This window comes from Leptopilina heterotoma, unplaced genomic scaffold (assembly GCF_015476425.1).
Source record: "Leptopilina heterotoma isolate Lh14 unplaced genomic scaffold, ASM1547642v1 Lhet_397, whole genome shotgun sequence".
NCBI lineage: Eukaryota > Metazoa > Arthropoda > Insecta > Hymenoptera > Figitidae > Leptopilina > Leptopilina heterotoma.
This window is the reverse complement of record NW_025111062.1, coordinates 823,083-840,923: the sequence shown is the minus strand read 5'-3', so window position 1 is coordinate 840,923 and position 17,841 is coordinate 823,083. Positions and strand designations below refer to the sequence as shown.

At 30.2% G+C, this 17,841-nt stretch overlaps 3 protein-coding genes across 8 annotated transcripts in view; 1 reads left to right on the top strand and 2 right to left on the bottom strand.

Annotated features, from left to right (window-relative positions):
• Positions 1-506: 506 nt before the first annotated feature.
• Positions 507-3,528, bottom strand: LOC122506155 (probable isocitrate dehydrogenase [NAD] subunit alpha, mitochondrial). Its single transcript, XM_043618181.1, has 6 exons — positions 3,349-3,528; positions 2,929-3,054; positions 2,440-2,612; positions 2,000-2,234; positions 1,553-1,831; positions 507-1,432 (listed from the first exon to the last, which is right to left on the bottom strand). Exons 1-6 carry the CDS (start codon positions 3,373-3,375, stop codon positions 1,193-1,195), a joined length of 1,080 nt encoding a protein of 359 aa, XP_043474116.1. The 5' UTR covers positions 3,376-3,528; the 3' UTR covers positions 507-1,192.
• Positions 3,529-4,175: 647 nt separating this feature from the next.
• LOC122506154 (myelin expression factor 2) lies at positions 4,176-8,999 on the top strand. 3 transcript variants are annotated; one of them, XM_043618180.1, is made up of 7 exons: positions 4,176-4,302; positions 4,812-5,184; positions 5,556-5,819; positions 5,980-6,849; positions 6,938-7,073; positions 7,457-7,522; positions 8,819-8,999. In XM_043618180.1, exons 2-6 carry the CDS (start codon positions 4,822-4,824, stop codon positions 7,510-7,512), a joined length of 1,689 nt encoding a protein of 562 aa, XP_043474115.1. In that variant the 5' UTR covers positions 4,176-4,302; positions 4,812-4,821; the 3' UTR covers positions 7,513-7,522; positions 8,819-8,999. The 3 variants fall into 3 exon arrangements, with proteins under 3 accessions (XP_043474115.1, XP_043474113.1, XP_043474114.1); XM_043618178.1 differs by having other exon boundaries at positions 4,215-4,391; XM_043618179.1 differs by lacking the exon at positions 8,819-8,999 and adding an exon at positions 8,445-8,637 and having other exon boundaries at positions 4,215-4,391.
• A 3,189-nt stretch (positions 9,000-12,188) lies between these two features.
• The window catches only part of LOC122506153 (protein fem-1 homolog CG6966), a 32,663-nt gene continuing 27,010 nt past the window's right edge, over positions 12,189-17,841 (bottom strand). For all 4 annotated transcript variants that reach the window (XM_043618174.1, XM_043618175.1, XM_043618177.1 and 1 more), the window contains exons 3-8: positions 15,579-15,779; positions 15,198-15,449; positions 14,945-15,101; positions 14,447-14,885; positions 13,940-14,146; positions 12,189-13,850 (exon numbers count right to left, since the gene is read on the bottom strand). In XM_043618174.1, the coding sequence (XP_043474109.1) occupies positions 13,395-13,850; positions 13,940-14,146; positions 14,447-14,885; positions 14,945-15,101; positions 15,198-15,449; positions 15,579-15,779 (1,712 nt within the window). In that variant the 3' untranslated portion in view covers positions 12,189-13,394. The remainder of the gene's footprint in view (positions 13,851-13,939; positions 14,147-14,446; positions 14,886-14,944; positions 15,102-15,197; positions 15,450-15,578; positions 15,780-17,841) is intronic.

Below are 17,841 nucleotides of genomic sequence, written 5' to 3'. Positions count from 1 at the left end.
TAATGATTTTATCAGTCGGTCATCTTTAATTATTATTATAAAACATGAAGATATCGATTGCTCCGAGTCTTCGACTCGGAGTGATCGATATCTTCATGTTTTATAACAATTTTTTGAAAATTGTTTAATTTCAAAAATGTTTAAATTCGAATGTATTCAAGAATATTAATTCTTATGGATTTAATTTAATTTTGTAAAATATAAATACTTTTAAAAATCTGAAAAAATTCCGTTTTTTAACTTGGAAAAGTCAGGGAATTTGAAATGAGCAAAAGCGTGGCTACCCTGTTGATCCAATTCCAACTGAAAAAAAAGAAAATATAATTATTTTCCCTTCATTAATATTCAGTAAAATTAAATTCATCAGCAAAAAAAAAAATATACGAAATTAGATAAAAATTCTTCAATAAAAAATTTTGTTAAAAAAACGACTGTTTGTCACGTTGTAAGTTGTTATCTATAATTAAGGTTACTTGGAGCACGAGATAATAATTATTTACGAGATATACATCTTTCGAACGTGTTAATTTAATGCTTGTAAAATTGACAAAAAAACCTTGTTGAATTTTAAAAAATTTCTTTCATAAATTCTAAAAATTTTTCTACCTTTTTTTTTATTATTGATTTTTATATAATACTGCACAGCACGTCGATGCCTGAATTCTCTTCAATCGAGAACAATTATTTCGCTTGTTAATTCAATTAAAATTATTATACACATCTTACACTTATATTACACTGGTAATTCGTGTGAATAATTAATAATTAATAATAATAATAATAACAATAATTTAATCTACTACTCAAAATGAGACGGACGAGTACGAAGTGACGAGAAAAAAAAGAGTTAAAAACACTTTTGTTCTCGATAATAATTTGTATACAAAGTCTAAATATAAACAGTTCTGTGCTACTCAATAGTACAAGCAGTTTTGTCGATTCTAATTCATTTGGCTTCTACGGGGGGGAAAAAAGAAGAAGAAGAAGAAGACTATTTTTTTGACCTATTTCGTTATTGGTGAAATTTGGCTGGTAAAATTTGATCGGGTGCAATTTTTTTATTGCATCGTATGTTGCGCGACACCGTGAGGGAGTATTTAGTGACAATTACTCTCCTCGTGTGAACACGATTTCTACGAGTATTTGGCAGTTCTCAATTAATAAGGCTAATTAGGCTGTTCTTCTTTTTTCTTTACTTTGTCTGCGCAGTTACTCTTTTACAAATTTCATCCGTATATTCACTGCATTTCGCAGTGCCACCAAGATCACCGGTCAGATATTTTGCTTCCTTAATTGTCTCGTAGGCGGAAGTCTCAATAATTCTCGCGTGGTCATTCAATCCCATGTGTTTCAACATCATCACGGCGGATAGCAAAAGTGCCGTGGGATTTGCTTTGTCCTGTCCTGCAATATCCGGAGCAGTTCCGTGTACCTGTAAAAATATATTTCTTCGTAAAATATTCCTGTCATATTCTTTTAATAAGGTATTTTTTTTTTGGGAGAAACTACAGATAAAAACAGAGAAGAAGTTATGTAAAAGTGTTTGTATTACCGATTCGAATAGAGCGCCGTTTAAGCCAATATTTCCACTGGGTGTTAAACCGAGACCACCGACGAGACCAGCGCACATGTCGGAGAGAATATCTCCGTAGAGATTGGGCATAACCAGAACGTCGTATTGACCTGGGTCTTGTACCATGTTCAAGCAAACTGTATCCAAATACCTCTCCTCGAATTTAATGTTTGGAAAATTCTTCGCAGCATCTCGGCAGCACCTCAAGAAAAGACCGTCGGACATTCTCATGATATTCGCCTTATGAACAGCTGTGACCTGGAAAAACGAAATTAAATTTCTGATTTCGAAACGTTGGAGTAAAGAATCTTTGTCTGAATGTCTTTGTTTCTTATCATTTTTTTTTTACTTAAAGAAATTTTTCTTTTTCTATTTAAATGATTTTTTTCGAGTATTTTATACTCGGAGAATATTGAAGATTATCACCTTCTTTCGATTGTTTTCCTGAGCGTATTGAAAGGCAAATTCGGCAACCCTACTGGAAGCTTCCTCGGTGATGAGCTTAATTGACTGTACAACTCCATCGACAATCTCGTGTTCAATGCCTGAATATTCACCTTCGGTGTTTTCTCTGATTGTAACAACGTCAACGTTATCGTAAAGTGTTTTGTAACCCTCCAATGATCGACATGGTCGTACGTTTGCATATAAATTGAATTCCCTGGAAAAAAAAGAAAATTCAATTAATCGAATTCATTGACCTTATTGCCTACACAAAGTTATTTATAAAATTATCGTACATCTAATTTTACATTGAAAAGATAAGTTCAATGTTAATAGTACAAGATCAAGGCGATAAAAACTGAGTCATCGTTTCAATTAGAATTATCAATGAAGCATCATTGTACAAATGCAAATTCTCTTACTTTCTTAAAGCGAGATTCAATGATCTGTGTCCTTTTCCAATTGGCGTCATCAATGGTCCTTTGAGACCAATTTTATTTCTATTGACGGAATCAATTGCTGCCTGTGGTATTCCGAATTTACCATCTGTTCCCCTCACTGGTGTCACGTCAACAGTTTCCCAATCAATCGGAACCTGTTGTTGGAAAAACAATTTTTCTTTATTTAAAATTACAATAAAAAATGTCAATTTGTGATAAAAATGTCTAATCAATAACGAATTGTATATCGTTCGTAATTGGATCGATGGCAGATTAAAAATGTCACTGGCACGACTTGGGTCACCTTGCGTGGCACATTTTTATTCTTTAATTATTTATTTCAACGATTTTAACTAATTTATTCGTTTCGATTACGTGAGAACAAAAATAGGTCAACGAGAGCTAACACACAAAAAAAGAAAAGTAATTCGGAAAGAAAACAAAAAGGGTATATTTAAAAATATCCTATACCTTGGCAGCTTCGAAGATCTTCTGAACTGCCGCTGAAATTTCAGGCCCAATACCATCGCCTGGGATAAGTGTGCATTTTTGTACTTTACCGCTATATAGCCTTACACCTCCAATTTTCGGCGAAATCTATTAGAATTAGGAGAAAAAAAAAGAAAACTGAGAATAAGAAATTTTTTTAATAAGCAATGTTGAGTGATAAAATTAACACTAAAAGAAGAAAATTCGAAGAATATAGGGTAAAAAGTCTATTTTTCGTTATTCTCATTTCATTTTTTTTATTTTATACATTTTATATAATTAATATAAATATATAAAAAGGGAATTTTATGTTTCTAACCTTTATTTCATTTAAATTGACCAGGATAGGAGTAGGTTCTCATGTGATCAGCTGGGATTTCCAAAGATTAAAAATTTACTTACAATTTGGCGTATCCATTGGCCTGCCATTCTCTTTATTTTTTAATAAAAAATTATTTTTTTATTAAAAAAATCCACTTTTCCTCTCTCTCTCTCTCTCTCTCCAATTTTTTTTAAAGATAAAATTACACACGTCAGACCCGATTACGCACAGAAGATGAGAAAAGAGCAGAAAATCACTTGATTGGCCGGTTTTTAGAAAATCTTCTGCTCTTTACAAAAGCGGATATAGCGGACGACGCGGAGGAACAAACCGTTGTGCGCAGCTACACAATTTCCGGCGCCAAATTCAAAAGAAAACTTTTAATTTTAATTATTATATATTCATTTGCAAAGTAGAACAATCCAAAAAACAGTTTTTGAATAAAATAACCAACGAGTGTTAATAACCTTAAAAACATAAATAAGAAACAAAAAAAAAAATATTGCAAGTTTTTAAAAAACGGAAGTACTGGCCAACGCTATTTCCTAAGGAGAAAATTCAAAAGAAGTGTTTATAATTCCTATATAAAATACTGCAGCATAGGTATAAAGGCCTAAGCACAATAGGTTCGCGAAAGTCGTTCGCGAACGCAAAGCATGAGTTAGGAAAGGACAGAGATATATTTGTGTCCTTGTCTATCTCATATGCGTTTCGTTCGCGAATGACCTTCGCGAACCTATTGTGCATTGGACTTAAATATTGATTAATAGTGAAACAAGTAAAAATATAAAATTAAATAAAGGGAAAATAATCCATAAAAAAGAAAGAGGAATAATAAATTTTCTAACTTCTTTTGGGAAAAATCAATTTTTCTTTTTTCGAAATTTGACGAACGTAGTTAGAAAATTATGACTTCCGGTGCGGCTACACTTTTCTGATCAATTTAATTATCAAGTCAGTCGGCCATCTTGTTGGACGCGCTTCTCATAGGGAGACCGTGAATATTTTTTTTCTGACTTAGTGCATTTTCATTTGTAAGTTTTAAGTTTTCACTATTAAATTCGACGACAAATTATAAAGAACGGAGCTTAAAGTTTTTATTGAGAAAAATGAAAACCGAGGAGTAAGTTTTACTTCCTAAAAACTTTGTTTTCATAATACACGAAATTAGAATGCTTTCGGCATATTTTTTTTTTTGCCTTCATAAACATTATTTTCATATTCGTTAAATATTATATGAAATAGTGCATTTCATTTTAACCTGATTTTTAAATTAGTTATTATTATTATTATTATTCAGAATTGGTTCCTTTTTTTGCTATGTTACCTTTTTTTCTCTTTGCGGCGAAATGAGCGAGTATCGGTGTGTCTATGTGTGATTCGCAAAAGGTTTCGTCATCAATGTTATCGATTCGTGTTTTATTTTCATTGAAAAAGTGATGATAAATTGTTGGAAATTATAATGAATATATGGAAAAATTTCAATTTGCTTTTCTTTTGGTAATGATTATTTCTAAATAAATTTCTTCTTTTGTTTCTGTAGTGGTTCTCAGATGCAGAATAACGACGAGAGGGACCGTAGTCGGGAACGAGATCGCACCAGGAGATCGGAAAGAAATCGAGTGAATTCGGCGAGTCGTGATCGCAGTCGAGATAGAAATAATGATCGAGGGAGAAAAATTTCCGAAAGACGTATTTACGTTTCAAATATTCCATATGACTATCGTTGGCAGGATTTGAAGGATTTATTCCGAACTGAAGTGGGCAAAGTGGCTCACGTTGAACTATTTACTGATGAAAATGACAAACCTCGAGGCTGTGGAATCGTTGAATTCGAGGACGCCGATTCGGTTAAAGTTGCTGTTGAGAAAATGCATCGTTTTGATATTAAGGGACGCAAACTTGTCGTGAAAGAGGTGAGACCCTTATTTTTTTATCTTTTACTCTCTTAATGGTAATTTTTGGAGAAATTTTAAGTTTCGTGAAAATAATCTAAATTAAAATAGTCATATTTTCTTCTTTTTCCTTTTATAATTCCCTAAAATACCTGAAATTGTGAATATTCTCCTATTTTTACCTTCTTCTAATAGAAAAACTGATAAAAATGGCAGGGTTGGCACGCAACCTGAAAACCTGGAAATGTCAGGGAATTTTATAAACCTTGAAAAAACCTGGAAAAGTCGAGGAATTTGAAATGAGAAAAACCCTGAATGGTCTTTTTTTGTAAATTCACAATTAATTTGAGTTGAAAATAGAATAAATGGAACTAATTTAATTTCTCTTTCAGGATTATGATGTGGAACGCGACAAGTACGGTCGTTTGGCGTCGTCTCGCAATAATGACAGGCCACCACGTGAAGATAGATTTAGAGACCCTCCCAGACAGAATTCAGGTAGACAGAATATGTCGGCGCCGAGTAGTGGAGGCGGTGGTGGCGGTGGCGGCGGTGGAAATGATAGCAAATTTGGTAACACTTATGGTCTTAGCACACAGTTCTTGGAATCGCTCGGCATCAACGGGCCTCTAGTCACCCGAGTATTTGTTGCAAACGTTAGTACATTCTTTCAGTATCAGTGAAATTTTATGTTTCTGAAGTTATTGAATTGAAATGATCGATATCTTCGTGTTAGCGAGTTTGAAAAGTTTGAAATTTGACTAGTCTCTAGGGAAGGAAGTAAAGTTTTCTATTTATTTGTTTTCTTTGCTACAGTTGGACTACAAGGTGGACGAGAAGAAATTACTCGAAGTATTCAAACTCGCGGGAAAGGTGTTACACGTTGAATTGGGAAAAGACAAGGATGGCAAGTCGCGTGGCTTTGGAGTCGTTGAGTACGATCATCCCGTTGAATCAGTTCAGGCGATATCGATGCTGCACAATCAGCAACTGTTCGACCGCCGCATGACAGTGCGCCTGGACCGTGCCAACGAGCCCGACATGCCGCCGAAACTGCCCGACGGCTTGAAGGGAATTGGAATGGGCCTTGGCGCAGGTGGCAACCGTTTGACAGACGTCGCAAGAAATATTCCCAACGTCCAACCAAATAATCCACCAGTAGTGAGTTCAATTTCGGCGCCAGTGCTCGCGACGGGAGCGTTTGGCGGTGGATTGAACAATGTCGTGCCAGCGCAATTGGCATCAGTTTTGTCAAATTCGAACGCAAATGCCTTGCAGGCGAGTTTAGCTGGCGGTCTGGGTGCAAATCTCGCGACTAGTTCACTGTTGAATCAGTCGTTGACCAGTGAATTGGCGTCGAATTTGAGCAATTTCGGTGGCGGTGTTGGCGGATTGTCGAGTTTGCAGGCGTCACTTGCTAATGCGCAGGGAAATAATAGTTTTGCGCCGCGCTTATCGAAAATGGATAATGACAATCCCTTTGGCGGTAACAATGCATTTGGAGGTTCAAATTATGGAGGTGGTCGTGATTTTGATGGATTTAATAGAAACGATGGAGATCGAGTTTCAGGTGGTAGTGGAGTATTCTCGACCAATCAGGGCAGTGGCGGTGGCGGCGGCGGCAGTAATAACAGACAAAACAGCAATGGATCGCGTCCATTGTCTGATACAATTTTGATAGGAAACGTAAGTTGGAATTCATTTTCATAAAAGAATAAATTTCCATTTTTCTCATGCCTTTGAAATAATGATGATTTTTTATTCACTTTTCCAGCTGCCATCAAATGCAACGTGGCAAATGTTACGTGATAAATTCCAAGAGGTCGGAGAAGTGAAATTTGCTGAAATGCGTGGCTCCGATTTGGGTTTAGTGCGTTTTGCCAATGACTGGGACGCCGAGAGAGCAGTCTGTATCCTTTGATCGAAAATATTACGTTTTGAGGAAGAATCTGATATAATTACAAATATTTTAAGGGGTCGATTTGGAAACTATTTTTATAATTATCAGGATTGGTACAGTTCCGAAAAATCAGGAAAATGCTAGAGATTTACTAAAAGTACTGGAAAAAATATAAAAATTCTAAAAACCCTCAATTTTTAAGAAAATTTTGGTTTTTCATCTTTAAAAAAATTTAATTGCATTTACAATTTTGGGAAATAATTGATTTTTAGAAGTCTTAAATTAAAATAATAAGTAATTGAATTCTCAAAAAATAATATAATTTTAACCGAAAAATAATTTTAATGAAAGAAATTATTTTCCTTAATTAATTGTTTTGCTTTCGAATAACAGCAATGATGAATCGTTCACGATTTGATGGAAGAACAATTGACGTCCGTCTCTACTAAATTTCGTCAGGTAATTTTACCTTTTATTTTTAATTCTGGTTCTAAAATTATTCATTTCTTGAAAATGTACATAACTAAATAATTTTAATTTAATTAAAATTTAAACAAAAATTTCGAGTATGAAAATTTAATTCAATTCGATTCAATTTAAAAATATCATTGGTCATAAATAAAAATTCGAAATAAACTTGAATTTTGTCGTATTTTCGAATAATTGAAACATTTAGTAAAATAAAATTGGAAATAATAATTTTAGAACTGTATTTAATTTTTCACGTATTTTTAAGAAAAGTAATTTATTATTATTTTTTAAAAATCGATGTCCCTTAAGTTTCGAACTTTGAAATGAACGCCAATATCTTTATTACTACTTTTAATTTGAATTTTATTTACAATATTTTTATAACTTTAAATTTTATTTACAAAACATTTATAATTAAATTAATTTTTAATTCAATAAATTCTAAATTATTGTGAATTGAATATTTTTCATTTCAATCTAGTAATTTTGAGAAAATATTGGAGCAGGGAAAAATATTTCGTTCATTTGAATGTTGAAAATTTTCGGGAAAATAAAAATTTGCTGAAAAGAGATAACAAATCGAGGGGATGAAAGAGAAACTTGTTTCTTTCGCCCCTCGATTTTGACATCTCTTGTGGCATATTTTACTTTTATTTAAAACTAACAAAAGTTAACGCATAGTTTTGAAAGTAAAAAAATGGACTGCTGAATGCTGATTACGTTTTTAATATTTTCTTGGATATTATAGGAAAATTGTTCGAAGTAGGAAAACATTTTTTTTTATATGTATAAAAGAACCAAAGAATTGGTTTTCGATTCGCATGTTCAATTTTTTCAGGTGAAGAGTGTTAGCGTCTTCATTTTATCTGTGAATTAAAAATTTTTTAAAAATGGAAAAATTATTTTCCAGGAGGATCGTCTCTTTATAAATCGTCTCGGTTGATAAATCACAAACTCATCTTTATAAAGACGAAAATTTCCTATTCTCCACTTTTATCGTTTTCATCGAAATCTTGATGGTCAATTTTTTTCATTATGAAATTCTAGAATTGTGTTAATTGATATTAAATATTGTGGAATTTTAAGCAAAAAATCTTTTCGGCCCTGTGTATTCTCTCTTCAGCGAAAAAAGAGAAAAGGAATCTATTTTTTTTTATTAGCAATTAATTTAAAATAAGAGAAAATCAACAGTATTCACATTCAGAAGTCCATTTGAATATTTAGCCTTGTAAAACTTGTGATTGGTTTAAAAAAAATTAAGGTTTTCGTATTGTGATTTCACAGCACTATTTTATTTTGGCGACAAGAGCTCGATATTTCGGAGATTCTGAATTCGCTTCGTTTTTTTTTAAATTTTAAAGAGCATTATCAACTCTATTGATATTAAAAATCGTTCGCAAAAAAGATGCAAAAAAAAAAGAGAGAAACTTTTTTACTGGAAGAAGATTGATCATTTTTTGTACGTCGAACAATGTGTTTATTTTTCTGCTGATTCTCTGGATTATTCTTTGACTGTTTGTGAGATTTTTTCGGTTCTTGGATGGCAACAATATATTTGGAACAGACGGAAACGAAATATGAAGCTGTATTTAAAAAAAAAAAAGTGGCAAAAAGGAGGAAAAAGGAGAGAAAAAAATTGAGCGAATTTCATCGTAGAAGCCAAAGGTCGTATGCTTTGCACTTTAAATGAACCTTGTTTTCTTCGGAAGAAATATTTCTTCATGCGTGAAATATTTTTTTTGTGTAGAACAGAAAAAAAATCGTTCTATTATTTTAGGGACTGGATTTTTTTTGAATATTTTAATTCATTACTGCTTTTTTGTTAGCTTTCGAAAGGATTTTCGATTCTTTTTCATCAAAATTCTTTCTTTCTTTCTTTCTTTTATTTGTAGTTTGAATTTTAAATTTCGTTTTATTACTAAAGAAACCATTGTAAATTCCAAATTTTTCAAATGTTTTTGAAGAAGTTAAATTCTATTCGTGTTTGGCAAAATAAAAGTTACGTAAATTACATAAAAATTGTTATTTTCCAAAAAAGAATTTAATTTCTCCAAAACAGAAAAAGAAAAAAGAAAATAAACGTTTAGCAATAAAATAATTTTTAATTTATCGTATTTATATATTTTTCTGCATAATGTTTTGATTAGGTTTTCAAGCGATAAATAGAAAATGAGTCCCTGGTCTCTATTAAGAATTTTGCAATTGTCCGTATATTCAACGTTTACGAATTTAGTTTTCAGCGTTGTTAGTTTTAGTATTTTAGTGTATTATTAAAAGGAGGTATATTGTGGTTTGAGAGGTGGAAATGTCTTCAATTCAATGAATTTTATAAGAAAAAAAAAACAAATTTTCGAAAGGCTAAAAAGAAGAAAGAAAAAACGAAAGGTATGAGAATATCTTGCTCGCAAATAGGTTTTGGTGGTTGAATTTTTTTTCCAAAAATAATTCGACGAACAAAAAGTTTTTTTTTGTTATTATCGTATGTTTACCAAAAGTAAAATTAATGTTTAATGTCGCTGTAAAAATATTAATATCAATTAATTAAATTTTAATTGATTGTAAATAAAGTAAATGAAATAGTAATTGAATATTAATGTTAATTACTAATATTTAATTATTATTTTATTTTTTATTAACAAAATATTATAATTTAATAATAATTTTATTTTCCATTAATGAAATATTATCTAACATTTGGTTTTTTCTTGGTTTTCTCGTTTCTCGTTTTGATCGAAACTTTTCTTTTTTTTTTTTGGTAAGCATATTTTTTTCCTCTCGCCACGTAGATCTCAAGGAACATTCTACGCATTATATAACATTCTTGTATACTCATTACTATTGCAAAGATGGTGATTGAATAAATTTCAAATTCAATTTGACTATGAAAACTTTTTTTGGTCGTTGTGTATTTTATTTATTATTATTGTGTGTACTTTTTTCTCTCTTTATCACAGGCATTATTTTTTCCTGGCAATGCAAAAAAAAAGAGATATGTGGTAGACGATTTTTGTTAATTAAAATACTCGTGTCTATTTTTGTCGTCAAACATAATTTTTTGTCTAGAATTTGAAAATTCGATGTTTACTAACCAATGGAATGTATATTTTTTATCCGCAAAATTCTCGCATTGTATTTTCCTTGATAGCAGTTAATATTTATTATTGTGATTTATATCTTGATTAGATTCTACTCATGTTTTTTTTTCGAGAGAGAGAGAGAGATTTTTTATTTGGTTGCCAATCGTCTTTTTCGATAATTATTAATATTTGCGAATTAAAGTCAAGAAATGTTTTTGTGAGAAAAGAAATTTGTTTGGAAATGACCTTTTTTTTGAAAATTTAAACTCAAATCAATTTTTCTAGTTTTCCTGTAAAGAAAATTGTTTAAATTAAAAATGAAAATTAAGATAATTATCGAAATTTCCAAGATTGAGATTGTTGATTTTCAAGAAAAAATTGGAATTTCCTTTTGAAAAAATCGTCTAGCGTTGAAGATTAAAAATGGTAAGTTTAAATTCTTTTTACAATCTTTCTTCTACAGTTGTAATTGAAATTCAGTTGCTACATTCTCATTTTTTCAATATCTTCATTATCGAAACAAGATAATTTTTTTAGTAAAACAGGTTTCAATATTTGTACTAAATTTTCTTTTTTTTAAAAAAAAATGTGGTCTAAGAATTCTTCAGATTCTTTTGATGTTAGTTGATTTATTTTTCAAATCTATTCTCTTCTCTCTATGTGTCAATGAAGATTTGTTAATCCTCGATAATAATTTTTCGTCGGAGAATTTCTCAAAATTTTCTTCTTGTTACAAAAAGAAAAGAAAATAAGAAAATATAAATTTGTAATTTCTTCCTTTCAGATGATAATAAAATAATTAAATAATTTCTACAAATTGGGTAAGCAATTAATTCTCTTGGGGAGAAAGGAGATAAAACGTTTTTACATAAATTTTCCTTTTACAGGCGATTTAGCAACATTGAAAGAAAGACTGTGCACTCTACAAAAAAAGTAAGTAGATAACGAAATATAACAAAATATTGATAATAGTTCAAGAAAAATGGGATAGGTAATTTTATTATTTTTGTCTAATCTAAAAAGCATATTTTTTATCTTGTTTTTTTTTATAAATTTATCAACAATATTTGCCAAAAATGTGTAGGTAGCTCCTCAAAAGAAATCGTAATAGAAAATGAAAATAAAAATTATCAAGGAGTGAATGAATGCAATCAGAAAAGGAAATATTGCTTACGTTCAATTTATCTTTAAAAATAAAAAATTTGTTGCATTAATTTGTTTAGAAAGAAAATTTAAAGAATATCTTAAAATTAGTAAATTATTCATTAATTTTGATATTTCTCCATTAATAATGAATATTATTAGTTTATTATTAATTATACGGGTCGCGGATTTTATTCTTTTTTTAATCATACTTTGAAAAAATTTCAATTAAATTCAATTCTAGTTTTTTTTTAAATTAATTGAAATTTTATAAAAGAAAATTTTTGAAATATTTGAAATTCCCTAAAATTCTATTTAAAAATAATTGTATTTTTTCAAAAATTTCGTTCTTTTTTATTCAGATCTGAAAAATATGAACTAGGTAGGTATTATATAATTAGAAAGGTTTTTTTTTTAAATGAAAATTATTAATATAATTTTTATCGCACTTGTATTTTCACCATCATTACGTTACAAAACAGTGTTTGATTGGACAAAAAAGCAAGGTACTTCCATTTATCTGTAAAGGTCGAAAAATAATTTGCTAAAAATATTTAATTTACATTTTGTTTTTTCACAGAAAGACAGGTTTCACAGAAAAATTACAATTTTTTTTTTCAATCATTTTTAAGTGCTTTCGAACTTGACAGAAAAAAGTAAAGAAAAATGCACCTTACTTAAAAATCAGCGCGTATTTTTTTTTATACAATTAATAATAAGAATAATATAGTAATAATGTTTATATGTATATATCTATCTATATGTCTCTTTTTATCACATTTTGAAATCAAGGTATCAGAGTTACACAAATATTAAGAACGCTTTCCTCCTCTTAATGACTAATTAATTTCGCAGTTATGTTTTTCTTTGTCTTTATATCACGGCAGTGCAAATACTGATCACTGAATTGAATTTTAGTTTTTCACTGATGGCATTATTTGAATAATGAAATTTCAATAATTAAATTATTTGAATAGAGAAATTATTTGAATCGTGAAATTGAATTCAATAATTACATTGTTTGGAAAATGAAATTATTTAATTGAAGTGTATTATTTAATGATAGAAATTATAAAAACGAAATTATTACAAGTCAAGAGGAATATTTCTTTTAGCTTAGTCATAGAATAAAATAAATTGATTGTAAATCGTAGAGGTAGTACGACCTTATATTTGAGCTAAACTTCCGAGACCGTTGATTAAGTATCAGTAAAGTGTAGAATCATGCATAGGCGAGCATTTATTCTCATTAACTATTATGTACCACTTTTTTCTTTTAATTTTACATCATACTGAGTACATTAAAAAAAAAAAAATTCTATGACATTTTTTTTTTTGTTTTAAATATAATATATATATATATAATTATGAGAAAAGACATTTAATAGGTGCGAATAAATTAAAATGATAATGATCTTTTTTCTCTAGGAAAAACTTTTTTCTCCCGTACGGAACGCAAATAAGAGACCAGTCTTTGCGATGAATAGTTTTCGGGGAAAATTTTGTTAACATTTTTGTTAAAATTGATTCTTCCGAAATTGAATTTTGATGACTAATATAATAAATTATTTGACGCTGTTTTCACAATAACAAAAAAAAAAAAAAAAGAACTTAGTCTCATGACGCTACTCATTTTGAGACTAGGTTTTTTCATTTAACAAGGACAGCATCTGTCTACACATTTTTTTAGTGTAGTATATTTCGAAAAAATGTTGCAGATGTCTCGGTACTTTGTTGATTGGTTGTGTTTGCAAAACGACGCGGGCAGCAAGACAGGTCAATGTTGTGTATTTCAGAGGATTCACGGCAGCGAATAGTCTCTTGTCCTTGAGTAGCATTTCGTAGGTTTTATTCTCATTGTTGACGGCGTTGATGTAAGCGCCGCCGTCGAGCAATGTTTTCGCCAGTTCAATGTTCCATGGCTGTGACAGGGCCACGAGATGCAGTGCCGTATTTCCGTCGCAATCCTTCGCCTTCACATCGGCGCCGACTTTGAGTAATGCTCGCGTCAAGTGTGGCGATGGGAATTCGCAGGCGGCATAGCCACCGATTAGTGCCGCGTCTTTGCTGTGCGCCAATTGCAGAACGTCTCGACCCTAGGGATTAGTTAAGTAATTATTGGGTAAATCTAATTTTTTCTTTTTTTTATTCTATTCTTCTGAAAAATGGAGAAAAGAATACCAACTTCTTTGCCTGTAGCGTTGATTTTTACTAGTTCGTAAAGTACACGATGTAGTTCCATGTGCTCAGCACTGTCAGATTTTGGAGTCTCTCGTGTCAATAAACAGGCCAAATGAAGTGCAATCACTAGGACACGATTTAAATTTGTCAAGTCTCGTTCGCAGCGAGGCATTTTGTCCAACATTTGCTTGCCTAATTTTACTTCCAGCACCTGAAGGAAATGAGAAGTAAGAAACTTGATTTTTCCTTGAATCCTCAAAGAAACGAGAAAAAAAAAAATGTAGTAAAATTCTAGATAAATTGACTTGAAAATAATTTTTGAGAAGTTAGAGATTCTCCACCTGAGAACGCCAAGGTCACCATCAGATGGCAGTTGAGTCGTTTCTTGGAATTTCTCTTGCCACCTGGTGGCGACCTCGGCGTTCTCAAGTGAAGAAATGAAAGCACTATTCTTTGAAGCAAAAAGAAATGTTTCGTTTTGATGAAAGAAAAAAGGAGTAGAGGATATTACCGCTTTCTTAAAGACTCGCATTAGTTCCTCGCGTTGAACGGGCGGCACGCGTTGTCCTCTTCTCGTTTGTTTGCCCTCGTCGCCAATGAGAAAGCTGAAGAGTTCCGTGAAACTGAATAGTGAACCTTGCGTCATTGAATTAAGGGGCTCGAGCATACTTTGCTGAATGTCGAGGGCGTAATTCCAAAGTTCAATGCAGCGATTAAATTTGCCCGCGTCTGCATAGAGAGCACCGCGAAATCGGATATAATAACTCGTGTCGGGATGAGCTGGTCCCAGAATTCGCTCCCTGATAATAAGTGCCTGCATTCTCATTTCATCGGGATCGGCGAATAGATCGTCCAATGCTTCTGGATCAGTGATTTCCCGAGCAAAGTCGTAGGCTGCTACACCGGGTAGAACCGCTGGCTTCGGTATCACAGGACCGTCTCCTCTGTATCTAATTTTTAATTTATAGTTGATTAACAATGCGTGGTTCATTAGAAAAAAAGTACAAACCTTTCATCCATGGCTCGTTTCCAGAATTCTAAAGCGCCAATCATATCTCGTTTCTTATCGACATAAGTGGCACCTAAAAGTTCAAGGGCGTCTATTTTTTCTTTTCTGCAAACTAAATGCGGTAACCAAATGAGATATTCAACGATGTGCGTGTGACCTGAAAATTTAAATTATTTTTAAATTCCTAATTTCCAATAATCGGGAAATTATTATTATTATACAAGTTTAAATTGTGACGTGATAAATAATTCACCTGTAATGGCAGCTGTTAGAAGTGGAGTCATTCCAAAGGAATCAACATCCATTCTCGCTCCATGCTCAATAAGTACCTTCATGATCTCCAATGAACCACTTTCGGCGCAGTCGTGCAGTGCCGTGTTACCTTTAACTGACTTTCGGTTGGCATCTGCTTTCAAAGAAAGTAGAAATTTCGTGATTTTCACATGTCCTCTGAAACATGCTATCATTAAAGAGGTATGGCCATGTCGATTCGCTACTTCGATGTCTGCAAAGAGGAGAATTTCAATTAATTTCGATTTTAATCTTCAATTTTTTTTTAAAATTGTGTCCCCCAAAACCCCAAAGAGGATTTTTCCATTCTTGAAATTAGGTGTTAGATATTTCATATATTTACCTGCACCGTGTTTGACTAGGAATTTAACAATTTCGAAATATCCATCAAAGCATGCAGCTCTGAGTGGTGTAGAATTTGTTTTTGTAGTGGTATTAACTTTAGCACCTCTTTTAACTAAAAGCTCGACCACAGCGAGATGTCCGGCTGCTGCAGCACACCACAAAGGTGGAGCTCCTTCAATGGTGTCTCCATCGAAAACCACTATTTCAACAAACAAATAATAACCAAATATAATTATAGTTGAGTCATTTTTTAAAATTTACTTTTGTATTTTAAAAATAATTTATTACAACTTATTAATTGTTGTCGTGTTTAATGTTAAAATATATTAATTTATTTAATTGGAGGCATTTTTTCATCTATTTTCTTAAATTAAATACACTTTATTTGAATAATAATGAAAATGAAAAATATCAATTTCATTTATTGTGTATTTACATTTTTCAAAATTTCACGTTCACTGGTAAATATTAAAATTAATAAGAGATCATTTCTTCGGTTAGACCTTTAAACGAAGTCAATGAACTCTGATCAAAATAAAAGTAGTGTTCGATTAATACTCAAGTCATTCTAAATAATAGAAAATAAAGCAACAGGGTTGCCACGCAACCTGAAAACCTGGAAATGTCAGGGAATTTTATAAACCTTGAAAAAACCTGGAAAAGTCAGGGAATTTTTATCGAAATCGTGGAAAATTATTGTTTTCTAAAGTTATTGTACTTATTCTTGAAATCTAATTTTACTTAAATATTTCAAAATTAATTCAGTTTTAAAAGATGAGTTGCGTTTACAATTTTCATAAATAGGTGAATTTCAAAAGGTTTTAATTTGAAATTTTAGAAAATTTCAATTTTCAATTAATTAATTAAATAAAAATTTCACAGCAAGTCCATTATTTACACATTTTTTTTATAAATTTCTTCGCAATAATTCAATTATTTTCATGAAGAATAATATTTTTTACCAGCAATTCAATTATTTTCAATTATTTTCATAAATAATAAAAATCATCGCAGAATTTCAATTATTTTTAATACAATTTTAATGGAATTTCTCGAAAAATGTAATTATTCTTAAAAATTTTATTATAATTCATAAAAAAAAAATTCAATTATTTTAAAAAGCCTTCCTATAATTTATGTATTATTTTCAAAAATTTTAATGAAATTCTTTTTAACAATTCAATTTTTTTTCAAAATAATTTTAATACAATTCCTCGTGGAATTAAATTAATTTCAATAATTTATCAAAATTCAATTATTTATAATATCTACGTATTTCAATAAAATTTCATAAAAGAATTCAATTATTTAAAAAGCAATACATAATTAAAATTCGTCTCAACAATTCAATTATTTTCAAAAAGTAATAAAATTTTTCACAGAAATTCAATTATGGTCAAAAGTTTAAAAAAAATTCTCGTCAAAATTTCAATTATCTTTATAAATAAATAATAAAATTATTCTTCAAAATTTAATAATTATTTTGAAAAAATTTAATAAAATTCTTGGCAAAATTTCAATTATTTTCAAAAACTTTTCTCAATTCAATCAAATTTTTTTTACAGAGATTCAATTATATTTTTAATGCAATTTTAATCTAATTTCTCGAAAATGGAAAAATTATTCCTAAAAATTTTATTAAAATTGGTCAAAAGAATTTTAATTATTTAAAAATTTGTTGATAAATTCAAAAGCAAAAAGTCAGTCACAAATTCGAAAGTAGTAAACATTTTTACTAATTCAAATTTAAAGAGAAAGTATTATAGCGTGAATTTTTAGAAATAATTGCATTTTGAAAAGGTTTCAAATTATAATCTTTGAAAGTTTGAATTTTTCATACTTTTAACTGAAAATTGTGTAGATTTAATTTTTTTTAAAGTTTAATGCAACTTTTTTGAAATTATTTCAAGTTTTTATTTTCTAATATATATTTAATTGAAGAATTTCCGAATAATCGATGAAATTTCGTAAAATTGAATTGTAAAGAAAAGGATTTGAAAATTTTCAAAGTAAATTTTTCAAAAATTACCTTTTAAAAATAATTAATTTAAAGAAGAATTTTAGTTAAAAATTGTAGAAAATAATTGAATTGAAATGAGAATAATTTTGATGAAGTTACAGTAAGAATATTCTTATAAAATATAAAACAATAATTTTATCAGTCGGTCATCTTTAATTATTATTATAAAACATGAAGATATCGATTGCTCCGAGTCTTCGACTCGAAGTGATCGATATCTTCATGTTTTATAACAATTTTT